Source organism: Pempheris klunzingeri, chromosome 5 (assembly GCF_042242105.1).
Source record: "Pempheris klunzingeri isolate RE-2024b chromosome 5, fPemKlu1.hap1, whole genome shotgun sequence".
NCBI lineage: Eukaryota > Metazoa > Chordata > Actinopteri > Acropomatiformes > Pempheridae > Pempheris > Pempheris klunzingeri.
Window position 1 is genome coordinate 26,919,900 of NC_092016.1, and position 19,455 is coordinate 26,939,354.

Consider the following 19,455-nt stretch of genomic DNA (forward strand, 5'->3'; position numbering starts at 1 on the left):
CGAGGAGAGGAGAAGACACACAGCCAGAGCAGGAGCTAGCGGCCAGAACTATTGTTGCTCGCAAAAAATAAACAAGTTGACTGTGTACCGAGTCCGGCCTGATCTGTGTGTGCTGGCAGAACCTACAGAGCTAAGATCTCATGTTACAGAGATATATACACCACATCAGGGCACGGCCCAGAAATCCTGAGAATAATCCATCCATCCATTATCTATACCGCTTATCCATCAGGGAGCTGGAGCCTATCCCAGCTGACTTTGGGCGAGACGCACTGGTCACCAGCCAATCACAGGGCCACATACAGAGACAGACAACCACTCACACTCACACCTACGTGCAATTTAGAGTTACCAATTAACCTAATGTGCAACCTAATGTGGATTGTGGGAGGAAGCCACGGACTACCGGAGAGAACCCACGCTAGCATGGGGAGAACATGCAAACTCCACCCAGAAAGATTCCAGGTTCAAACCGGGATTCGAACCTGGAACCTTCTTGCTGTGAGGCAACGGTGCTGACCACAGCACCACCATGCTGCCCCCTGAGAATAATAATAATACATTTTATTTAGAATGCATTTTTCATTGCAAAAAAAGTGCTACAGAGGAATAAAAACAATGCATAAAAACAGGAACACAACACAATACAGCAACAATAAATTAAAATCAATTATACAGAGGATTAATAAAGACAGCATCAATTATGATTCTACCTTAAGCTGAAAGGATCCACCATTCCTGGCTGGAGAGGATGCTGGTGAGGATGGGGATCTCCTCCAGGCAGACTGATATCTGAGGGGGGCCCGGCCCACACAGGAGTCCCTGCAGGACCAGGGGGGGCATTCCTGTGCTTCTCAGAGCAGCCATCTTTTGAAGAAGAGTCATCAGAGCCAAAGTATTCCTGTGTACTTTGTGTCGTGTCCAGCTCGGTCACGGGCCTGTTCATCCCGCCAGCACGAGAGGCCGGCGCCTGTTTTAATCACACATTAGAGGAACGTAGAGATGTCAGTGTGGTCACCTTCACTGGGGTTAACTTTCATTTGGATATCCATACTCCATCTTTGATTTCACATGATTTCTATTGACTTTATTGAAAGACCTTTGTTGGTGTGAGTAAATCTTGTATCGACTGACTAATTCAGTCTCACAGTGTGTACCATACAGGTCTGGATATCGTCAGATAATCCCCAACTCATTCATTTGGAATCTAAAAACAATGTTCTTCCTTCCAGGACTGAAGCAGTGGTCTGTGTTCATGCACATTCAGCAAGTCTGTTCTTCTGTTCGAAACCAACATCAAAAACAGCAGACACACACATTTGTTTCTCCTTTTTCGTTGGCAGAGTCAGAAAACTTTTTCATGTTTCTCTTTCGAACAGAAGAAGAACGATGAGAGGAAGTAAAAGGAAGTCACTGAGAATAAAAGAGGAAGTGAGGCTCAGTTAGAACAGACATGCACACACACCTAGCTAAATGAACTGTGTGTGTGTGTGTGTGTGTGTGTGTGTGTGTGTGTGTGTGTGTGTGTGTGTGTGTGTGTGTGTGTGTGTGTGTGTGTGTGTGTGTGTGTGTGTGGGCCCTCTCCTCTCCCTTTACTACATGCTGACCGTTACTGTGGCAGAAAGCTGCCGTTAGCAGGCTCACAGCAGAACGGCCACTCAACTCATCTTATATGTACTTTTACTTCACTTTTTAATTGAAAAGTGAAAAATGAAAAAAAAAAAAAAGATGAAATAGCTAAACTAAATGTTTGTCTCGTTTTTTTTAAATGCTGATCACAAAACGGAAAAACGTTTTCGGCTTAAAGGAGCTGGCCGGATGTAGCGGCCCCGGTGACTGGAACACCGTGTTACCGTGTTTCCTCGGTGCTGGAGGCTGGAACTTTAACAAGCTGCTCTCACTGGTTAAAGACTCACTACTAAACCCACAAACCACCATCTCTTCTCCGAATATTCACACTGTCTCTCCGCTGCCTTAGCTAGCTAACATTACCGTCACATCTCACTTCCGCCATTGGAGCTGCGCTGTCCCCGCGGGCTCTTTGGCGGGTTACTCAATAACCCAGAGTGTGTTCCGACTTTAAAAAGGAGAAAAAAGTGACTAGTTTGACTTATTTACCGGCAGTGCTGCTTGTTGGGTGTGTGTGGGGGTTTGATCACGTTAATGTCACTCACACACACCTGGCTGTTCTAACGGACTGGTGCCTTCACGTCCTGCCAGAAGTGTCCAGATGTATTTTTTTATGGTCGCAACTCAAGTGCTTCTTTTGTTTAGATAGCTAACTCTGAAATGTTTTATTGTGGACTAAATAAAAGCGTTTAAACCACAGCAAGTGAATCTGTATGTCAAAGTAGTGTGTACTTGAAGCACTGTTTAACTTGCTGAAAACCTTTCCGACAAAAACTGCTGCAAACTGCTGCTTGTTACAGTTGGTGTCCAGGTGTACGAGCAGCAGTGAATGCAGCATCAGTCCTCACACACACACACACACCTCAGTGTGTGAAACAGACTGACAGATAAAGAGCAGGCTTTCATACAATACACACAAACAGACTGTAGAAAACTGTGTGTACACAAAATGTGCCTGTTGTTAGCTCAGTCCGCAGTGGGGGGGGGGGGGGGGGGGGGGTGAACAAAAACCTCTTTGTGTTGAATGTAAGTTGTGAGAAATGAGACGCTGAAGGGTCCCATTTTTCTTGGGCTGCAGCCCAACATGACTTGAGCCGTCAGGACAATAGATGCACATGTAGTATCTGGTCTACAGGACACTGCTGCTAATGGGGACCCACAGTGGGTTTGTTTTTAGAAATAATGACTTCATGTTTTGATCACAGTGGGTACATAAATAGTCCTTACAGTGAAAATCATCCAAAGGGATTGTTATTATAAATGTATCAATAATTGTCCAGGACAGTTTCTATTCACTCAAATTCCTTCTTTATTTAATTTTGAGTCTGCAAGAGGTCTCCAAAACATACCCAGGTGTTCATATTGTGTCACCGGGTGAGTCTGCACATGTGGTCTTAGTGCTCACGTGTCACCTGTATATATACAACATGCATACGACCTGCTGTAGTTGTTGGTTTTTGCCGACTGTGGAAAATTAGTCTAATTTCTGTAACGTTCAACTTCTTAGCTTTGTGTTTTCTTTTGCAACTTTGTTTTAGATCACTTCTGATCATTGATTGATGAATAGTGACATACTCTGCTGTTTATGCTCACTCATCTCAGTAAACAGTAGACTCTCCGGCCTAAAAGAACACATCTCTGTTTCAGATTGCACAGTCAGTGATTGGTACGCTAACGTTAAAGGTCCCATATTACGCAAAATGCATGTTTTAATGTCTTCTCCTGTCCTGGATGTGCCGGCAGACCACCCAACTGTGAGTAAAGGCCTGTCTCTTTTTCTCCTGCTCCATCTTTTAGCAAATGTGTGTGAAAACGTGCTGTTTAGCTTTGACTCCCTTTATGATGTCATATGGGGATCTGTAGATCATGTGATCTCCTCCAGCCCCTCAGCAGGCAGACTGTCCCCACCCACTGAAAACCTCCTGAACCCACCTCACTCACCACTATTGTTTTTTCCTCACTGTTGCCAGCTCCCGCTGACTTCATGGCTTCATTCCAGGTCAACGCTGTTGCACCAATCTTTATTACTAAGGAAGGAACATTCTGCAGAGGCTCAGGCAGAAGAGGGCAGACACAGACCACAGTCACTGGAGCAGGACATGACAGTGTGCATGAGTTAGAATCCATTTTTTATAACTAATATGTGTTACTGAATAAGCAACAATCAAGTTTCACATGAGCCCCGCCCACTTCAAACCAGCGAGAAGAGCACAGACAAAAACACAAAGACAGATTTCTCTCTCGTGAACTCATCCAAACTCCTCTCACTTGTTCAAACCTGTTCGTGTAGAACCCCCTAATTCATAGTGTGAAGCTGATTAACAAACTAGGTTATGGGGGCCTCTGATGTAAACTGGACTGGCAGCTTTTACTTGTGAGTAATTGAGCATTAATGATCATGTAGTTGATTGGGCTTTTTATGTGTAACATTATGCTCTGTCATTTTAGAGGATGACGTGTGTGCCCAGTCTACGTACAGCACAATAAAAATGTGTGCCTGTAGCTATGATGGGCACCGTATTACCGCTCACTACTGTGGCCTGTGCCCTAAAGAGTTCAGGATGGATTCTGCAGACACCACATGTGCAAAAAAAAATGTTTTCCTGTGAACTTGGACTTTGTGTGGGATAAAAAGTCTGTCTAATCCGACACTCACATGCCCATATGTCCACTGGTCACTGAGATCACTGCTCCCCTCCACACTGATTAGACTGTAAGCAACAGGACACACAGTCTGTGTGTCTGTGTAAAAGTACATGGTGATGTTCAGCTGAAGCCACCGTCCTTCTGTCAGGTTTTACTGCCTCCTGGGTTACTGTGTCGTGTTCCAGCAGCCTCTTACAGCACATGTGAGTGCCAGGACGTGTCAAGGAAACGTGTCAATGGAAGTCCAAGTAGGAAATGTTGTACCAGAGAGATTCACACACTGCTGATGCCCCCTGTTCTCTTCAGCTGAACTTGGAATCTGTTTTTGTGGTTGCACAGAACAAGGACTTATTCTGACATGCGTCTCAAACACTCCAGTCCCTCTGTGGAGAGAGAACTCCACAGCCAATAGAGGGAAGGATCACAGCGAGTGATAACTCTTTACATACACGTTAATGCACATATTGGAGTGTGAGCACTGTTTAAAGATGGACCTGAAAACTACCCTGCCCTTTAAATGCTTCCAGCTTTTCATCTTGATGTCATGAAGGTTTTTTTTCATAGTCACTGTAACAGATCGGGGACAACATGTGATTCATAAAGGTGAACACCAGGAGTTCTGGGAGAAGGTCCAGGCGGTGTGTAGTCAGAGTGACCACAGCAGTGTCAGGCTGTGACCATCATGATGGGAAGTGTTTGGGTCAGACTGATGGCTCCATCTGGTGGACGCTTTAGCTTGTAAAGGCTGTGCAGGTGTGAGCTTACAATGTGCTGCACTGTGTTCAAATAACGGGCTTTGAATTTATTTAAATGATTGCTGTCTTTAATAATGAGCTTCTGGGTTATATGTTACACTCATGTGGACTGGAAACAGCCAGTCTACGAGACATGTCTGCTCACATGTTTCCTCACACCCTCATTGAGTTTTTACAGGTGAGCTAGTCAAACACATGGCTTTACCCAGACACACATGACACAGACACACAAACCGAAACTCAAAGAGAAACAACGACCACATGAGATGGTTCCGTCCTGATAATAATGTCACCGTCAGAACTAACTGGGTCTCCCAGACTGGACCTTGAACACCAGGGTGGGGTGGGCCTGATGAACAGACGGACCAATTTGAAAACAGATCTTTCTCTCTTCAGTCTGGCCTCTCATCTCAGTTCACCCAGCCAGCTCTCCACAGCCCTGAACGATCAGCTGAAATTTGGCGTGGATGCGGAACGGAGAGCCATTTAAACCCTTTAAAGCCTTTTAAACACATTGACAATTTATTTTTCACTTCATTTTGTGCTCAGATGTGCACACATTGAGGAACACTTAAGCCTGGTGGCAACACCAGGAACAGTTTTTGAACAGTTGAACAGTTTTTACAAATCTATGGCGGCCGGCTTTAAGAAAATAGTTACTGAATAAGTCAGTTGGCTCAGTAATATTTCAGCAAGAGCTGAAGTGTTGATGCCACTAGTCTTCTTGAAATGTATTTCTGATGTGATTTAATGTGTCCTCTTCCACAGCTTGTTTATATGCTTACCTTTCTCTTCATTTCCTCCTCTCGGCAGCACAGTACTGCTCCTCCTGGGATCAGCCGATCATTCCTGCTCTTGTGTTCAGGCCTCCCTGCCTCTGCTGCAGCTCAGTCGACTGGGATGGGGGTCCACAGAGGAGCTTGGCTCCATTCCATACAACTGGGGTGAAGGGGCCAATTTTAAGAGCTCTGGATAACAAGGCTTTTGGTGTATTTCTAGATCTTACAAAATACTTTGATGTTCATTATAACACATTTTTTTTAAAGATTTAAAGATATGGAATTTAGGACGTCCTCAAATGATTTGTTAGTTATAGATTTGACAGAGAACTTGTATTTATTGAATTTGTAGTTATTGATGATTGGTCTTGGCCTGTTTAAAGATATTTTTCCAGTGTTGCTTGCTGACCACACTAATGTTCTATAGTACACGAATACAAAAATGAACAGAGAAACGGTTCAAATCTTCAGTTGTGAAAACTCATAATTATTACAAAAGGCAGCCCCTATGACACCAAGTCATTATTTTGAGTTGGTACATCACAGTTAGAAGGAAACAAGTCAAATTGTTGTCTCAGCGTCTCCTAACTTTGACTAATGATAAGCTATTTTTCATTTCCTGGTATAAATGGGCTTCTTAGTATTAACTTTGATGGTCAAAATAATATTCCCCAGGAACCTGATGATGAAGCCAAAGTGTGGAGGGAATCTACAGGCACTTCAGTCACAATATGATAATTAAACATCTTCAGAACAACAACACAACTTAGAGTTGGAGCCCAGTAAAACTGATTTCATTTTAGACAAATGAATATGTAAAGAAGTAGATATGAAGTATTACATTAAAGGATACTTAATTATGTCAAATTGCATATATGTAACAAATAGATGAATGCAAGGAGGGTTAGTCCTTTGGTTAGATAGACATATTTCTCTTTTTCAGAATTCTTCCATGGTGCATTTATCCAGTTTACTCTCTTTCCCTGCCTATTAAAGCAAGAGCTTCAACAAACTAAACTCTGACTAGACTTGGAAAAGAAAACATGATTCTCTAAAGAAAGCGGCCATGGTAAAAGATGATGATGCCTTAAAGAGGAAATGATTGAGCTCCTCTGTAGCAAAGAACAACAGGGAAGGCTGATTTTATTTTAGTTGTGATTTTTTTGTTCAAAACGTACCCATAAAATGATCCTCATTCTATTCAGAGGTAATGTTACATTTGCACTCAAAATGAATCAACCCCCACTGCACATTAGATGTATTGGAAAAATGTACAAACCTTCAGCTGTGTTCAACGATCAACTCAAACAAGAACAATGGAAATAGCTCAGCACAGCTCATATTACAGGTGGCTTCTCCAAACACCACTTTTAATGACTACTGCTGTCTCAAAATGACTCAACCCCCTGAATAGAACCCCTCATAAGAGAACTCATTTGTGTTGTCTCAAGCTCATCTGATGCAACTAATCAATCATTAGTCTGCAGGAATTATCAACAGGTCAGAAGATGCTGATGATGGAGCAGTTTATTTTATTTGGTTTTTTAGCACCTTAAACATTGCAGTCATAACTGTGGCCAAGTTGAATGTTATTTTTTCCCTTGTTTTCTTGTGATAGGTACCTTATAACGGACTTCATCGTGGCATTACTGTACTGTGTGCTTTTGGTATCATTACATTCCTACTTTGAACCTTGTTTGTTTCCGTACCACTCATCAAGGTGTGAGGATGTCCAGGTCCTACTTTACAAAAGACAAGATTATATGTCAGCTATATATTAGACACCCAGTTATACATATTTCAAGATTATTTATCCTGAAACAAATAATCAAATATATCCATATCAGTTTTTCAAATGATTCCTGATGCACCAAAACAAATGTAGGAAGCATAGTGGTGAAGCGTTTGAGACGTCGGAGCTCTGGAGCTCCGCAGATGTCCGTTAGATTGATGAAGTGTGCTGTTGTTGGTGACTTTACTGTTTTGATCGGTGTCCCCTGCCCCCTCACCCCACTCCACCGCTCACCCACCCCATAGGCCTGAAGCATGGCCAACAAAGCAGTCAGCAGCTGGATGCTTAGTCCTCCCCTCAAATGTGTCGAGAAAGAGATTTCAGTGGACTGCTGAGTGGAAATAAGTCAAAAATAAATAGTCACATGTCCCGTGGACTGTTCACAGCAGAGAAGCAAAGATAACATGGAACACACATGCTTCGTGTTGGTGCTCTGTCCTGTAACCTCACCGTCCACTGGCCTTCAAAAGTCTCATGAACATGAAGCATGTTTTTTTAAATCTGAACTAAGTTATAAACCTTCTGATTATGACTGATGGAAAAAAAAAAGAAATGTCCAATGAGTGCCATTTGTTTGTTTATTCGTTCCATTCTCTTAAATCACATGATAGTACATTAGGATGACAGGACAGAGGTGGCTTCTGAACAGAGGTCCCTATTACCTAGATCCACCTACCTAGGTCAGCAGACACTCACTGAAAGTCGTATTTACAGGAGCAGAAAGATCTGATTTTTATATTTGGGGACAATCATTCTCTGTCACAAAGACGGAGTTCATCAGATCTTTGGTACCAGGACAAATTCAGCGTCAGAGTGTGAATGGAGTTACAGTAAGGTGACATTTGGGCAGTGGGAGCCCACACAGCAGAAACACAGACGTGGGCAGAGGGACATGGACTGCAGCGAAGCAGAAACATTAGGGATTGGCCAGTTCGTCTGACGTCACGGAGGAAGGCGGGCTGTCCAGGGCTCCCATCTCTGTAACCACACACACACACACACACACACACACACGGATGTCCAGAGAACATTACTATAGATGGATGAGTCAGAAAGAGTTTGTCAGCGTCCTCAAAGCTATTATTAAAGCCATTATTATTTCAAAGCCACCAGTATCTACAGAATATGATATCCCATCATCGTGAAATGAATAAATACTGAATGTTTCACTTGAGTGTCATGTTGTCCAGCTAATGTCAGGGCCTACGGGTGGCGCTGTCTGTCACTTATAATGATTCTGGCGATCCTCTGACCTTTCCTCTTCTAATCTAACAGGCACATGGTCGTTAGTGATGGGAATTTCGGCTCTTTTTAGAGAGCCGGCTCTTTCGGCTCCCAAGTGGCTCCTCAGATTTTTTTGTTGCTTCAATAAATTTATTACCAAATTATGTGTAAAATTAATTACTAATGTAAAAAACACATTATATAGAATATTTATTGTTTATATTGCTTTATTAATTTGAAATCATTTAGTTTTACTGAGGTCATAGAGCTCTGGGCTGTAGGTCTTGGTGGCTGTGGTGTTGTCCTGGATGATGCTGTAGACATTGTAGGAGCAGTAGACACACACCTTTGTTAACAGCAGGTTCCCTTGCTTGTCTTTCCTCCTCTAACTGAATTGATGGGTGAGCAGTACACACTTGTCTGTGCAGGTTGTTTGTGGAGCCTGCCTGATATGAAATTTTAATTTTGCAAAGTCTGCACTCTGCCCTCAAACTATAACTTATATTAAAATGTGTCCAAATTTTACTACGTTTTCTGTGGCTCATGTTTCTCACCTGTCCTGCCTGCAGTCTGACTATGTAGCAGTGCTCTCTCTCGCTCTCTTGTCTCTCCCTCACTCCAGTTCATGTGCTCACTGCACTGTGTGTCTGTGGTATGTGGTAATGGTATCTGTCAGTCTGTCAGTCTGTCTGATACTTTAAGTGTGGTGGAGCAGAAATAATATTTCAGCCTTAGACTAGTTGGTTGGTATAGATGCTTGGTACAGACCAATGTCAATGTCCTTCAGCCCCATGGATGTATTACAGTTCCCATTCATGTCTTAATCACAGTTAATACTTCATTGTGTCATATCCTATCTTTATACTGATTGCAGTAATTGACACAAATACAATAAAAACGACCCTACTCACACATTAGCCCTTAAGTCATTATAGATACTTATGAATCCAACTATTTTCTGCTATTATAATAGTAGAAAATAGTTGGATATAAATAATTATTTATAGCACCTATGCTGTCTTTTTTTAAGAGTTCCATTTTCCATCATACATAACATTCTGCAGCAGACTCTCGCAGACATCTGACATCAGTCCTCACTTAAATGTCGGTTAAAACAGAAGCGACAGGCTCACCTTTCAGTTTGAGGTATGACAAGAAGTCAATGACAGTGTGAATGACGTCTCCATCCGCTATTCTCACGGCACCTGTGGGGGCAGAGCGACAGCGTGCAGCCTGTGAGCATGGGAAGTCAGTCGTTCACTGTAGGCTTTGATGAAGCTCCATACAGGGAAATGAGTGTGACACCAAATATCAAAGAGTTCACCAAACAATGCATGATATACATCCAGGGAACTTACTGTGAGAGGACAAATGGCTCGCAATAGACATTGCAAATATTTGTAGGGTGTTGCAACGGTGTTTAGAGTGTAGCTGGGTGCTGGCCAGAGTGATGTGGGGGGGGGGTTGGGGTGTTGCTATGTGGATCCTTGGTTGTTATTGAGTGGAATCAACCTTTTATCATTGACATAATGGAAAAAATAATGCTTTGCTAGTTCACTCAACTCGTCAAATTCAGTTTTTAAAGAAACATGATCAGCATATTAGCAGACTTCCCAGCATGCATTGTTTGAGAGTCAAAACTCTACAGAGATCCTTCTTATTTGTGGTTTGCAGAAAAAACATGGTGGAAACTTGCTTCAACAGACGTTCAGTCGTGACTGTTTGTTGTCATGATAACAGAAAGAGTGCAGGGCATCTCATTTCAACTGATTCCACCACAGCAGCCACAGCTAGACCTGCTCAGTGTCAAATGAGGAACTGAACTGTTGAAACAGAGAACACATCTGATTTGAGTGTGTGAAGTGGAACTGAAGCCATGCTGATAGAAGATAATGTCTTTAGTTTAATGACCTTGTCATTGCAGGTTCAGTGAACTTTGCTGGTCTTACATTTTCACAACTTAAGTTAGGATTGAGGTTACTAATGTTATTAGTATGTAGTATGTAAGTTATGTTATTACTTTGAATTTAGTTCAACTTTATTTCTATGCAGCAGGAGAACTTTTTTAAGTTGAGCCAACTTGAAATTATGAGAGAGGCTTGGGCTTCTGAAATATTGCTATGCAGTTCATAAGCTGTATTAGGTGATGTTATACTACCTTCAACATTTAAAAAAAAAATCAGTGTTCAGTGTTCCCCCAAAAGTCCCTAAATGTTGTTCCAGCTCGCTGTGGCTATTTCAAACGCTCAGCAGTGAGCTGGAGGGACTCTTTGTTGTTGTGGATCTTCTAGCAGTCGATGGAGGAACACCTGTTTCTGTGTGAGAGACAGACAGACCTGTTCTGAAGTCTTCCTCCTGGCCCATGTCCCTCTTGCCAGCCAGACCCGGCTTGTCTCCTAGAGTCCTGTGTCCATCTATCCCATCTGGACAATGATCACAATCAATACAGTCATACAAACGGCAGAGGGGTCAGCTGAGCATTTCATTCCACTGCTTACAGCCCTAAGCTCAATTCTCTTGAAATCAGCAATGCCATGATGAAAAGTTAAACTGCAGTTCAACTTGGTAAAAGTATTACTGCTATTAGTGTTTTATTTTGAAGGAAATCCTTTCCAGCTGCTCCATATACTCATATTTCAGCTGTGAAATCTTTTTATATTTGCTTGAACCGAACAAAAGGAAGCGATGTCAATTTACCAAGCTTGAACTGCTGCGTGTTAAAATAACATAAGAAGCAAAAACACACACATTTCCACTTTATCCCACTGTTTCAGAAGCATCACACAGTGACACACATGCACACACAGTGCACGTACGGCACACCTCTACCTAGTGCTCGTAAGAAGAGCTAAAGGACATTGTTGTTATTTCAGCATATTTGGTTTGTGACTGTTCAATTTCCAAACTGTTACAGACCACCTGCAGGGCTTGGCTCATGGAATTGCAGTAAAACAGATTTGACCAACAGAAGCAATGAAGAAGCACACACTGAAAATAGGATGGACGGCAGATTCAACACACACGGAGATGTATGAAAATAATGATGGTAAATGAAAATAAAATAATGGACAAGCAAAGTCAGCCATAATGGCCGGTGCATCATTAGCTGCTCTTCATGGGCCTACACGCCATGGTGAGATGAGCTCATGCTATGAGCTCAGTAAGCAAACAGCCCTTTTGGATGTGTTTGTTAGCTCGGCTGTGTAACAGACCAGGAGTGGTTGGGGTTAACTAGACGGACACCTGCCAAACCAGTCACTTGGTGTCCACCCCCAAACTCTTTTCTCTTATTATAAATGGAAAAAATACGGTTTTAAAACACCTCCGATTAAACTCCCCTTCCCTCATTTAAGAGCAGCACAGAGCTGGTGCACTGAGCTGAGCTGTGGGGGCTTCTAGCCGTCCCACATGGTGGGCCGTGCTTGGGCTGGATGCCAGGGCAAACTAGCCTGCCCCTGTGGAAAGGGAAAACGTGCTAGAAAGAGTGTCATAGTAACTTTTCTTACCAACACACTAGGCACCAGTACATCCATGCTTTGTGACTCTAATGAGGACTCAGAGCTGAACAGTTTTTTCAGGTCAGCTGTGACGTTCACACTCTCACAGGACTCTGATGTGTGATTACAGCCCTGGGACATGAAGTGGCTGCAATTGTTTGACTCATCTTCGAGGCTTCCTCATTAGCTAAAGTGGTACTTGAGCTGGTCCCCTTAACACTCGTGTGTGTGTGTGTGTGTGTGTGTGTGTGTGTGTGTGTGTGTTGAACTATAAGCTTAACAGTCCACTTAAAACACATGACATTGGAGTGACCCAAGAAGAAGGATAAATACTGCATTTTAATGGTTTAGTCTTTCAAGAGCTCTTCTTTCTCGATGGGCCCCTGGTGTTTTGGTCTTTATAACTAATACTATATATCCTGTGTGTGTCTATTTTGTCTTGTTTAAAAAATATCTACTTATACATTGATGACTTGACTTATTTTCTTGAAATGTAAAACTTTTAACTTCAATTACAGTTAATTTCATGGCGAGAAAATTGAAAAGAGCAAACGACTGTAAAAACTGACAAACTGACAAATGCTTTTGTTTGTTAATGTGATGTGCCGAGTGCCTTCTGGTGTCTGAGTCACAGATGTCAGACGATCTTTGGCTGGAAAGGATCTGACACCAAACATTGAACATGACCTTTGGAAGCTTCCTTTGTACCCCCTAAAATTGTGGGATTCTGTGTAAAAGGGGCTACAGCACCCTTTAAAGAGACAGTGGTTTCATTCTTTCATTTCAGATCCCATGTGCAATGTGAAAATGTGTCACCGCCCCATAATATCCTGTTGCACTGCAGATCTGTGAAAAGCTGTGTTCACCTGGATTCAGGCAGACAGTAGATGGCAAGCCCTCATTTTAGTGGAATTTTTAAAAATGAGGTGAGGCTGGCAGTGAATACTGGCGACGACACGAAGTTCAAATATTTTACTTTTTGCCACCTTCCACGACTTTACAATCAGAAGTTATGTAGTCACCTTAAAATTATGCACAACAGACTGTATACCACGCTATAATATTATAATAATGAAATGAATACAATCATTCTATTTAAAATAGCACCAATAACACCACATCACCATGGCAGCATACTGTCATGCGTACTTCGTCTTGCCGCCCTGCCATGCAGAGTGGAAACAACAGCAACGCAACGTGTTCCTCTCACAGTCTATACTGCAAAATGTTTCAGAGATACACACTCATTTAAAATACTATTAAATATGCAACAACCAGTGAAGGATTTGCTCTAGTATTAACAATTAAACTGTGCCATGGAGAAAATGCTTCTTGATTTGCATTCCCACTGTTTCTGTGCAGTGGTGAAGACGAGTACGTTCTTCTCTGGTGGCCATTCGGAAATATGTCAACCCTGCATTAGGTTGTCCTAACTTGATGCATTTGTTTTTGACATCAAAATGAAGCAAGCACATGTATTTGCGATGCAAACAGAGGGCCAGCATATTCCACATCTCCATTGTGAGTGCAGGTAATCCATGTGTGCAGTGTGCCCCAGAGGAGGCCGCACTGCAGGTCCAACACAGCATTCAGTGTTTAGGACATGACGGTTTGAGTTACCTAAAAATGAGCTAGAAGCTTTAGAGCTTTAGACATTGTTTTACTGTTTGGTTTTGTTTGGATCGTGTGACTTTGCTGTTTTAACACAATAGTGTATAACACACAATAACACACACACACTACCTGATGGACGCAGCAGCAGAGCAGCAGCTCCTGTGTCCTGTGAGCTAAAATCCCTGTTTTAGTGAATGTAGTCTGGTGTGTGTGCTGTTTGTGGTTAAACCAAAAGGATCTTCCAGGTCTCTCTCTGTAGGGATCCTTTCCATGATGCTGTCACACACTTAGAATAACACTCTGAGCCTGTCAGTGGATCAAACAAGTACTTATGTGCACATATCTCCAAATATCCTGAAGTGTTTCTTTAGTAGGAGTTGGTTGAAATAGCTTCAAGGTCAATTTCTGGTATTTTTTGTGACATTGTTTTGTAACGTTGTAATTAATAAAGTCTATTATTAACATTAACATAATCAATTAAGATAATAACTGTTGTCCATGTCTGGTGACCACTACTACTAATTACTGCTCATCCAGCTCATTATGCAGCACACCTAATGCCACACCTTTCATCAACATGAATGCCTTTGTGTCAAATTAGACAGAAGACAGACAGAAATGCCATGTTTGGATGTATAAGCGCAGACAGCGGTAGGGTGACACCCCCCCCCCCCCCCCCCCCCCCCCCCCCCCATGAGGGACAGAAGCAGCCAAGAGGCAGAATGTGTGGACAGAGCAATTCCTGGCCTGACACCAAGGCCCTGCAGCGGCCGTACGTTTCTATCTTACATTGAGTGACCAGCTCGTCTCTGCCTCTGGCACTGGGTGAATCCTTTATCTGAATTAGGTGATCAATACGACCTGAAACACAGGATGAGGCAGGAGCAACCTTTACCTGGGCTTCACACACACACACACACACACACACAAAGGGACAACATTTCCACACTTCCTGTTCTGGACTCATTTGGACCCCACAAATTGGTAAGACATATACGCACACACACACACACACACACACACACACACACACATCTGGATACCCAGTGTTCACTTAATGTGTCCTCTAGAGGTAATGAGGCAATCCTTAAATTACACTAAATTAGCTGACACTGTGGAGACAGTGGACAGGGACAAAGAAAGCGAACAGCAGCGATTCACAGGAGATGAGCTCACAGTCTCTTTTATAGGCCATGTGACACAGCCGATGTTTTCAAGCAATACAGTGAGCAAAGAGATTAGTCTCTATTATTTTTTGAGATTGTGTTCTAGGTGTACATGAGGTCATTACCTAACAACAAACAGTTCATGTCTACTCAGGTGCTGGAACAAAACACCAGCTTGGACTGTTACCAGCCCAAGAAATAGCCCCTTATCACTCGTTATCACCGCCATTATAGCGCTGCAGACGGGACCAACAGATCATCTATTATTAGCAGCACTCCCAAAACAACATGTTCCACTGCTTAACGTTGTGAAACAACACAGTTTGGTTAGGTTTATTCACCAAAACTATTTGTCTAAGGAAATGATCGTGGTTTTGGTTAGGAATGTGCACTTCAAGCAAAAATACTATTCAATAATCACAGGGAACTATTCGACCATTATGTGAATGCTCTATATACTTTAGTCTGACTAAACTGCAGCTATTGCCCATCGTTCCTCAAGCACTCACTGGAACATGTTGTGAATAGAATTCCACTTTGTTCTGCAGTACTGCACTAATTTGTGCTCAGACAATCTCTGAAGTTGTTGCTTTTGTTTCAGTGATTGTGTTGCGGTTGTACTGTAATGGAAAGGAGAAACCAGACGACTGGCAGATGCAACCACATGGTTCCAACAAGGCTGATGGTCCCATTCCAGGCGTTCAGTGTTGGCTAGCCCCTTATCGCTAGCATTGTCATGTACGCATGCTGTGACTTTTCCATTTAGGCCCCAGTGTTCAGTAGCAATGCTCAGCTCTGGCACTGCTTTGGTCTGCAGAATCGCACTGTCTATTTCCCAGTTTTGGGAAGTTTAAATGCCATTAAACTTGGAAAACCCTCGGAAAGCCATCATCTTTGTGATGAGATCTGTTGTTCGCTCAGCACGTCTACCATCAAACTTACTCTGTCTGGTGACAAAGACAGCCACTGACTGTTGATCTGATAGACTGCCTGTGCCGCCGCTGCCCATTTCTGCTGGATGCTTTGCTCTCAAATGACTGTGCATCATTGTGGTGGACCTGTGATATGCTAGCATTAGCTGACAGAGTTTACACTGCACCTCATTCTTGTGTAGCTTTTTGACGCTGCAGCAGTCTTTAATGTTTCTCCTGTTTGTAGCATCTAAACTGGCCCGTCTCACACACCTCTGAGCGATGTAACAAACGCTTTACTGCCCTCGTGTGGAGTGGAGCTGAACTGAATGTGCCACAGGTGCACAAACAGTTTGATTTTTTATATCTTAAGGAGTATTCGAATATTAGAACAAATCATGACTCATCACTACTTTTGGTTAAAATAAATACGTTAGTTCCAGAAGTGACGTTACGTCACTTACCAATGCATGCAGCTATAGGTCCCTTAGCAACGGATGGCAATGGCCCACTGAGCCAGTTAGGAGGTAAAGAGGCCATATAACCCCAATCTTGATAACAGCCATTCAATGTGCTGATAACATCCAAACCACTTTTTGTTAAAGCTAATCAATATTTCTAAACCAAAACAAGTGGGAAGACAAGTGCGAAGTGGGCTTATTCAAGAGCTAGGTGAGGAGATGGATTCGACTCTCATATCTGTCTATTAAATTTGACGCTCCAGCCAACAGTTTAGCACAAAGACTGCAAATGAGCAAATCAGTATCCTTTGCCACCAAGTTGCCAAAATATCAATAAATACAGTGTGAAACTTCTGGAGAGCCATAAACAGCATCTTTAGAGTTGAGCTCATAAATATTTCCAAGTAATGGGACGAATTGAAAAAGTGATGAAAATGACTGCATTTTTGATACATTTACAAAAAAAAAGTTCAGATTTGCTTTAGCAGATTTAGCAGACGACTCGATTTTGTTATGCCTCTCTTCAGATGTACGGATTTTATTTAAGCAAATTAAGAAAAAAAACTAGAAGAAAAAGTATTCACTGTGTGTTTGAAATCCAAAAGTTCTCTGAGTGAGAGCAGGGCTGAGGACCGACCGGGGAGGACCGAGAAGAAGAAGTCACTTCCATTTTCGCGGCAGACATTCTGACCACAGGTGTGATGACATTAACACTGGCTTCATTCCATTAAGTGTCTCAGTGTGACATGTCAGCGAGGGAGCATGCACATCATCAGACCTGCAGAACTGGCTCACCTAGATGGAATGCTGCCATCATCCACGTTATCAAGTCCACTCGTGCATTCCCTGCTTTGACAAGTCAAAATGTCTGCTGTGAAAATGAGCGTGTGTGTTTTAGCTTCACACTGTGTTGCCTGCTGTGATTTTGACGGGACCGCTGCTTAGCAGACCACTGCCCAACAGAATTGGCTCAAAATGCGTTTTGCGTTTATTACACAGAGCGTCTCATCCTCTAGCTCAGAATCAGGTGAAAGCATTCATTATTTAATCCTTAAGATTTGGTGTCATATGATTTATCACCAAACCCTCCTTTAACCCTCTTCCATCCAGCACACGTTACAAATGTAGTGGACATAAACAGGTTTGGGCGTTTAGGTGTTTTAGCTACAGACACCCGACCATGACCTCAGGCATGTGATACACAGTCACAGAGTGTACATCCAAACAGAAAAAGGTTCATCAGCAGCACAGCCATGGAAGTCAGAGCTGGAAATTAAGTGTTTACACCAGTTCTCCATGTTGGCGTTCCGTTATTGTACTAGTGTCAGTCAGGACAGGTACAGGATTGTTGTATCGTGCCCCTCGTTATTTGCTTCCTACAGCAGCTTAGATTATCATCAGCCAGACTACACTGCGTCAGTGTGACTGGAAAATATCTTTTCTTCGTCTCATCTCAACTAAATCATGTTCATATTCGGAGATTACTGAAATGCACATGCTCATAGGCTTCTCCCCAACAACCTGACGGAGCAGCAAATATACAAATCCACAGAGTTGAGACAAATTTCTGTTATCTACTTTCATTTATAAGCCAATCAAGTTTTGTTTGAAAGCAAGATGTTGTAACAGCTGATTACTCATATAGTGTAACAGAAGACTGTGTGTGTGTGTGTGTGTGTGTACTTACGGGGACCTAGGAGGTAGCCAGCACTGTTCAGAGTCCAGCCACGTTTCTCCTTCGCCTGTAGGATCCACAGACACACACTGATGAGACCGTGGAGCAGGACATGCTGTTCAGGCTGATAGTTTTAATGAAGCCGTTCCTTCGTCAGCGTGTCAGTATGAAATACTCTGTTATTCATCTGATGCTACGCAGGACTTAGTGAAGTCAACAGATGAAATAGTCAAATCAATAAATGAACCCTTTCCATCTGGTCTCCCCACCACCACTGTGTAAGCCACACGTGTACACTTTAAACAGCACCTGGTTTGGAAAGGCTCAGAGACTGATGTCTTTTTTAAGGAAACGTAACTCAAGGAAGCACCATTTCCATCAAGATCTCATGCACTCTTACAGAGGAGCATGCTGACTGGAAACACCCCAAACTGGCACGGGATGTTCCCGGTCCAGGGCGGGGGGGTGGGGGCAGCCGATGACGATGAGCATCAGTGATATAAGTGGTGTCTGTGAGGAGAGGTGCCAGAAAGGATAATAAAAGACAAAAAAAAAACCAGCACCCCCCCCCCAGCAGCGTCACATTGACCCTGCTGCTGTCTGGACCCCCTCTCCCCTCACCGTGAATAACACTTTATTTTGTTATGTAGAAAATGAGAGAGAAGCTGTCTCCTGGTGTTCACAGACAAATGAAGGGACCTTGTGAGTGTGTAGTATTAGATCAGCACTTTGAGCATCTATAAATTCATTTTGTCTCCCGGGGAGGGGTGGGGGGGGCATCATAGATACTGTAGGCTCCCACCCAGCCAATGTTTCTCTTTTCAACATTTGAATCCTAGCATTTTAACCTGTATGCTCCTTCACACTCTTACTTCTTTTATACTTTGAGGTGTTTCTCTTCAGCTGGTACTAATCCCAGTCAGGGTGACCCTCACACACCCTCACACACACCCACACACACACACACACACACACACACACACAGAAGCTTACCCCGATGACCAGCCCGATGCTCTCAGACAGAACTGCGCAGAAGATGAGCGACACGCACAAAATCCCAAAGCACCTCTGCATCTGCGGAACACAGACAGGGACAGGGACAGGTCCACGTGAGCACAGGGGCACATCCCATCAAGCAGGCAGCCTCACAACACGTCCTGGTGACATGAGCCAACTTTTCCGGACAATCAAAGACAGAAAAAAAGTCTCCAAACGGAGAGACTCACCTTCGGTGTGACGGTGTGTTCCGCTCTCAGGATGCTCGCTGCTCAACTCTCAGCGCTTCGGATGAAACGAGGACTCCAGC

At 43.1% G+C, this 19,455-nt stretch overlaps 1 protein-coding gene across 1 annotated transcript; it reads right to left on the reverse strand.

Annotated features, from left to right (window-relative positions):
- Window positions 1–8,395: 8,395 nt before the first annotated feature.
- Window positions 8,396–19,223, reverse strand: gal (galanin/GMAP prepropeptide). The gene is made up of 6 exons (XM_070831270.1): window positions 19,143–19,223; window positions 18,162–18,216; window positions 14,726–14,797; window positions 11,162–11,248; window positions 9,959–10,030; window positions 8,396–8,579 (listed from the first exon to the last, which is right to left on the reverse strand). Exons 1-6 carry the CDS (start codon window positions 19,221–19,223, stop codon window positions 8,518–8,520), a joined length of 429 nt encoding a protein of 142 aa, XP_070687371.1. The 3' UTR covers window positions 8,396–8,517.
- Between the last annotated feature and the right edge of the window lie 232 nt (window positions 19,224–19,455).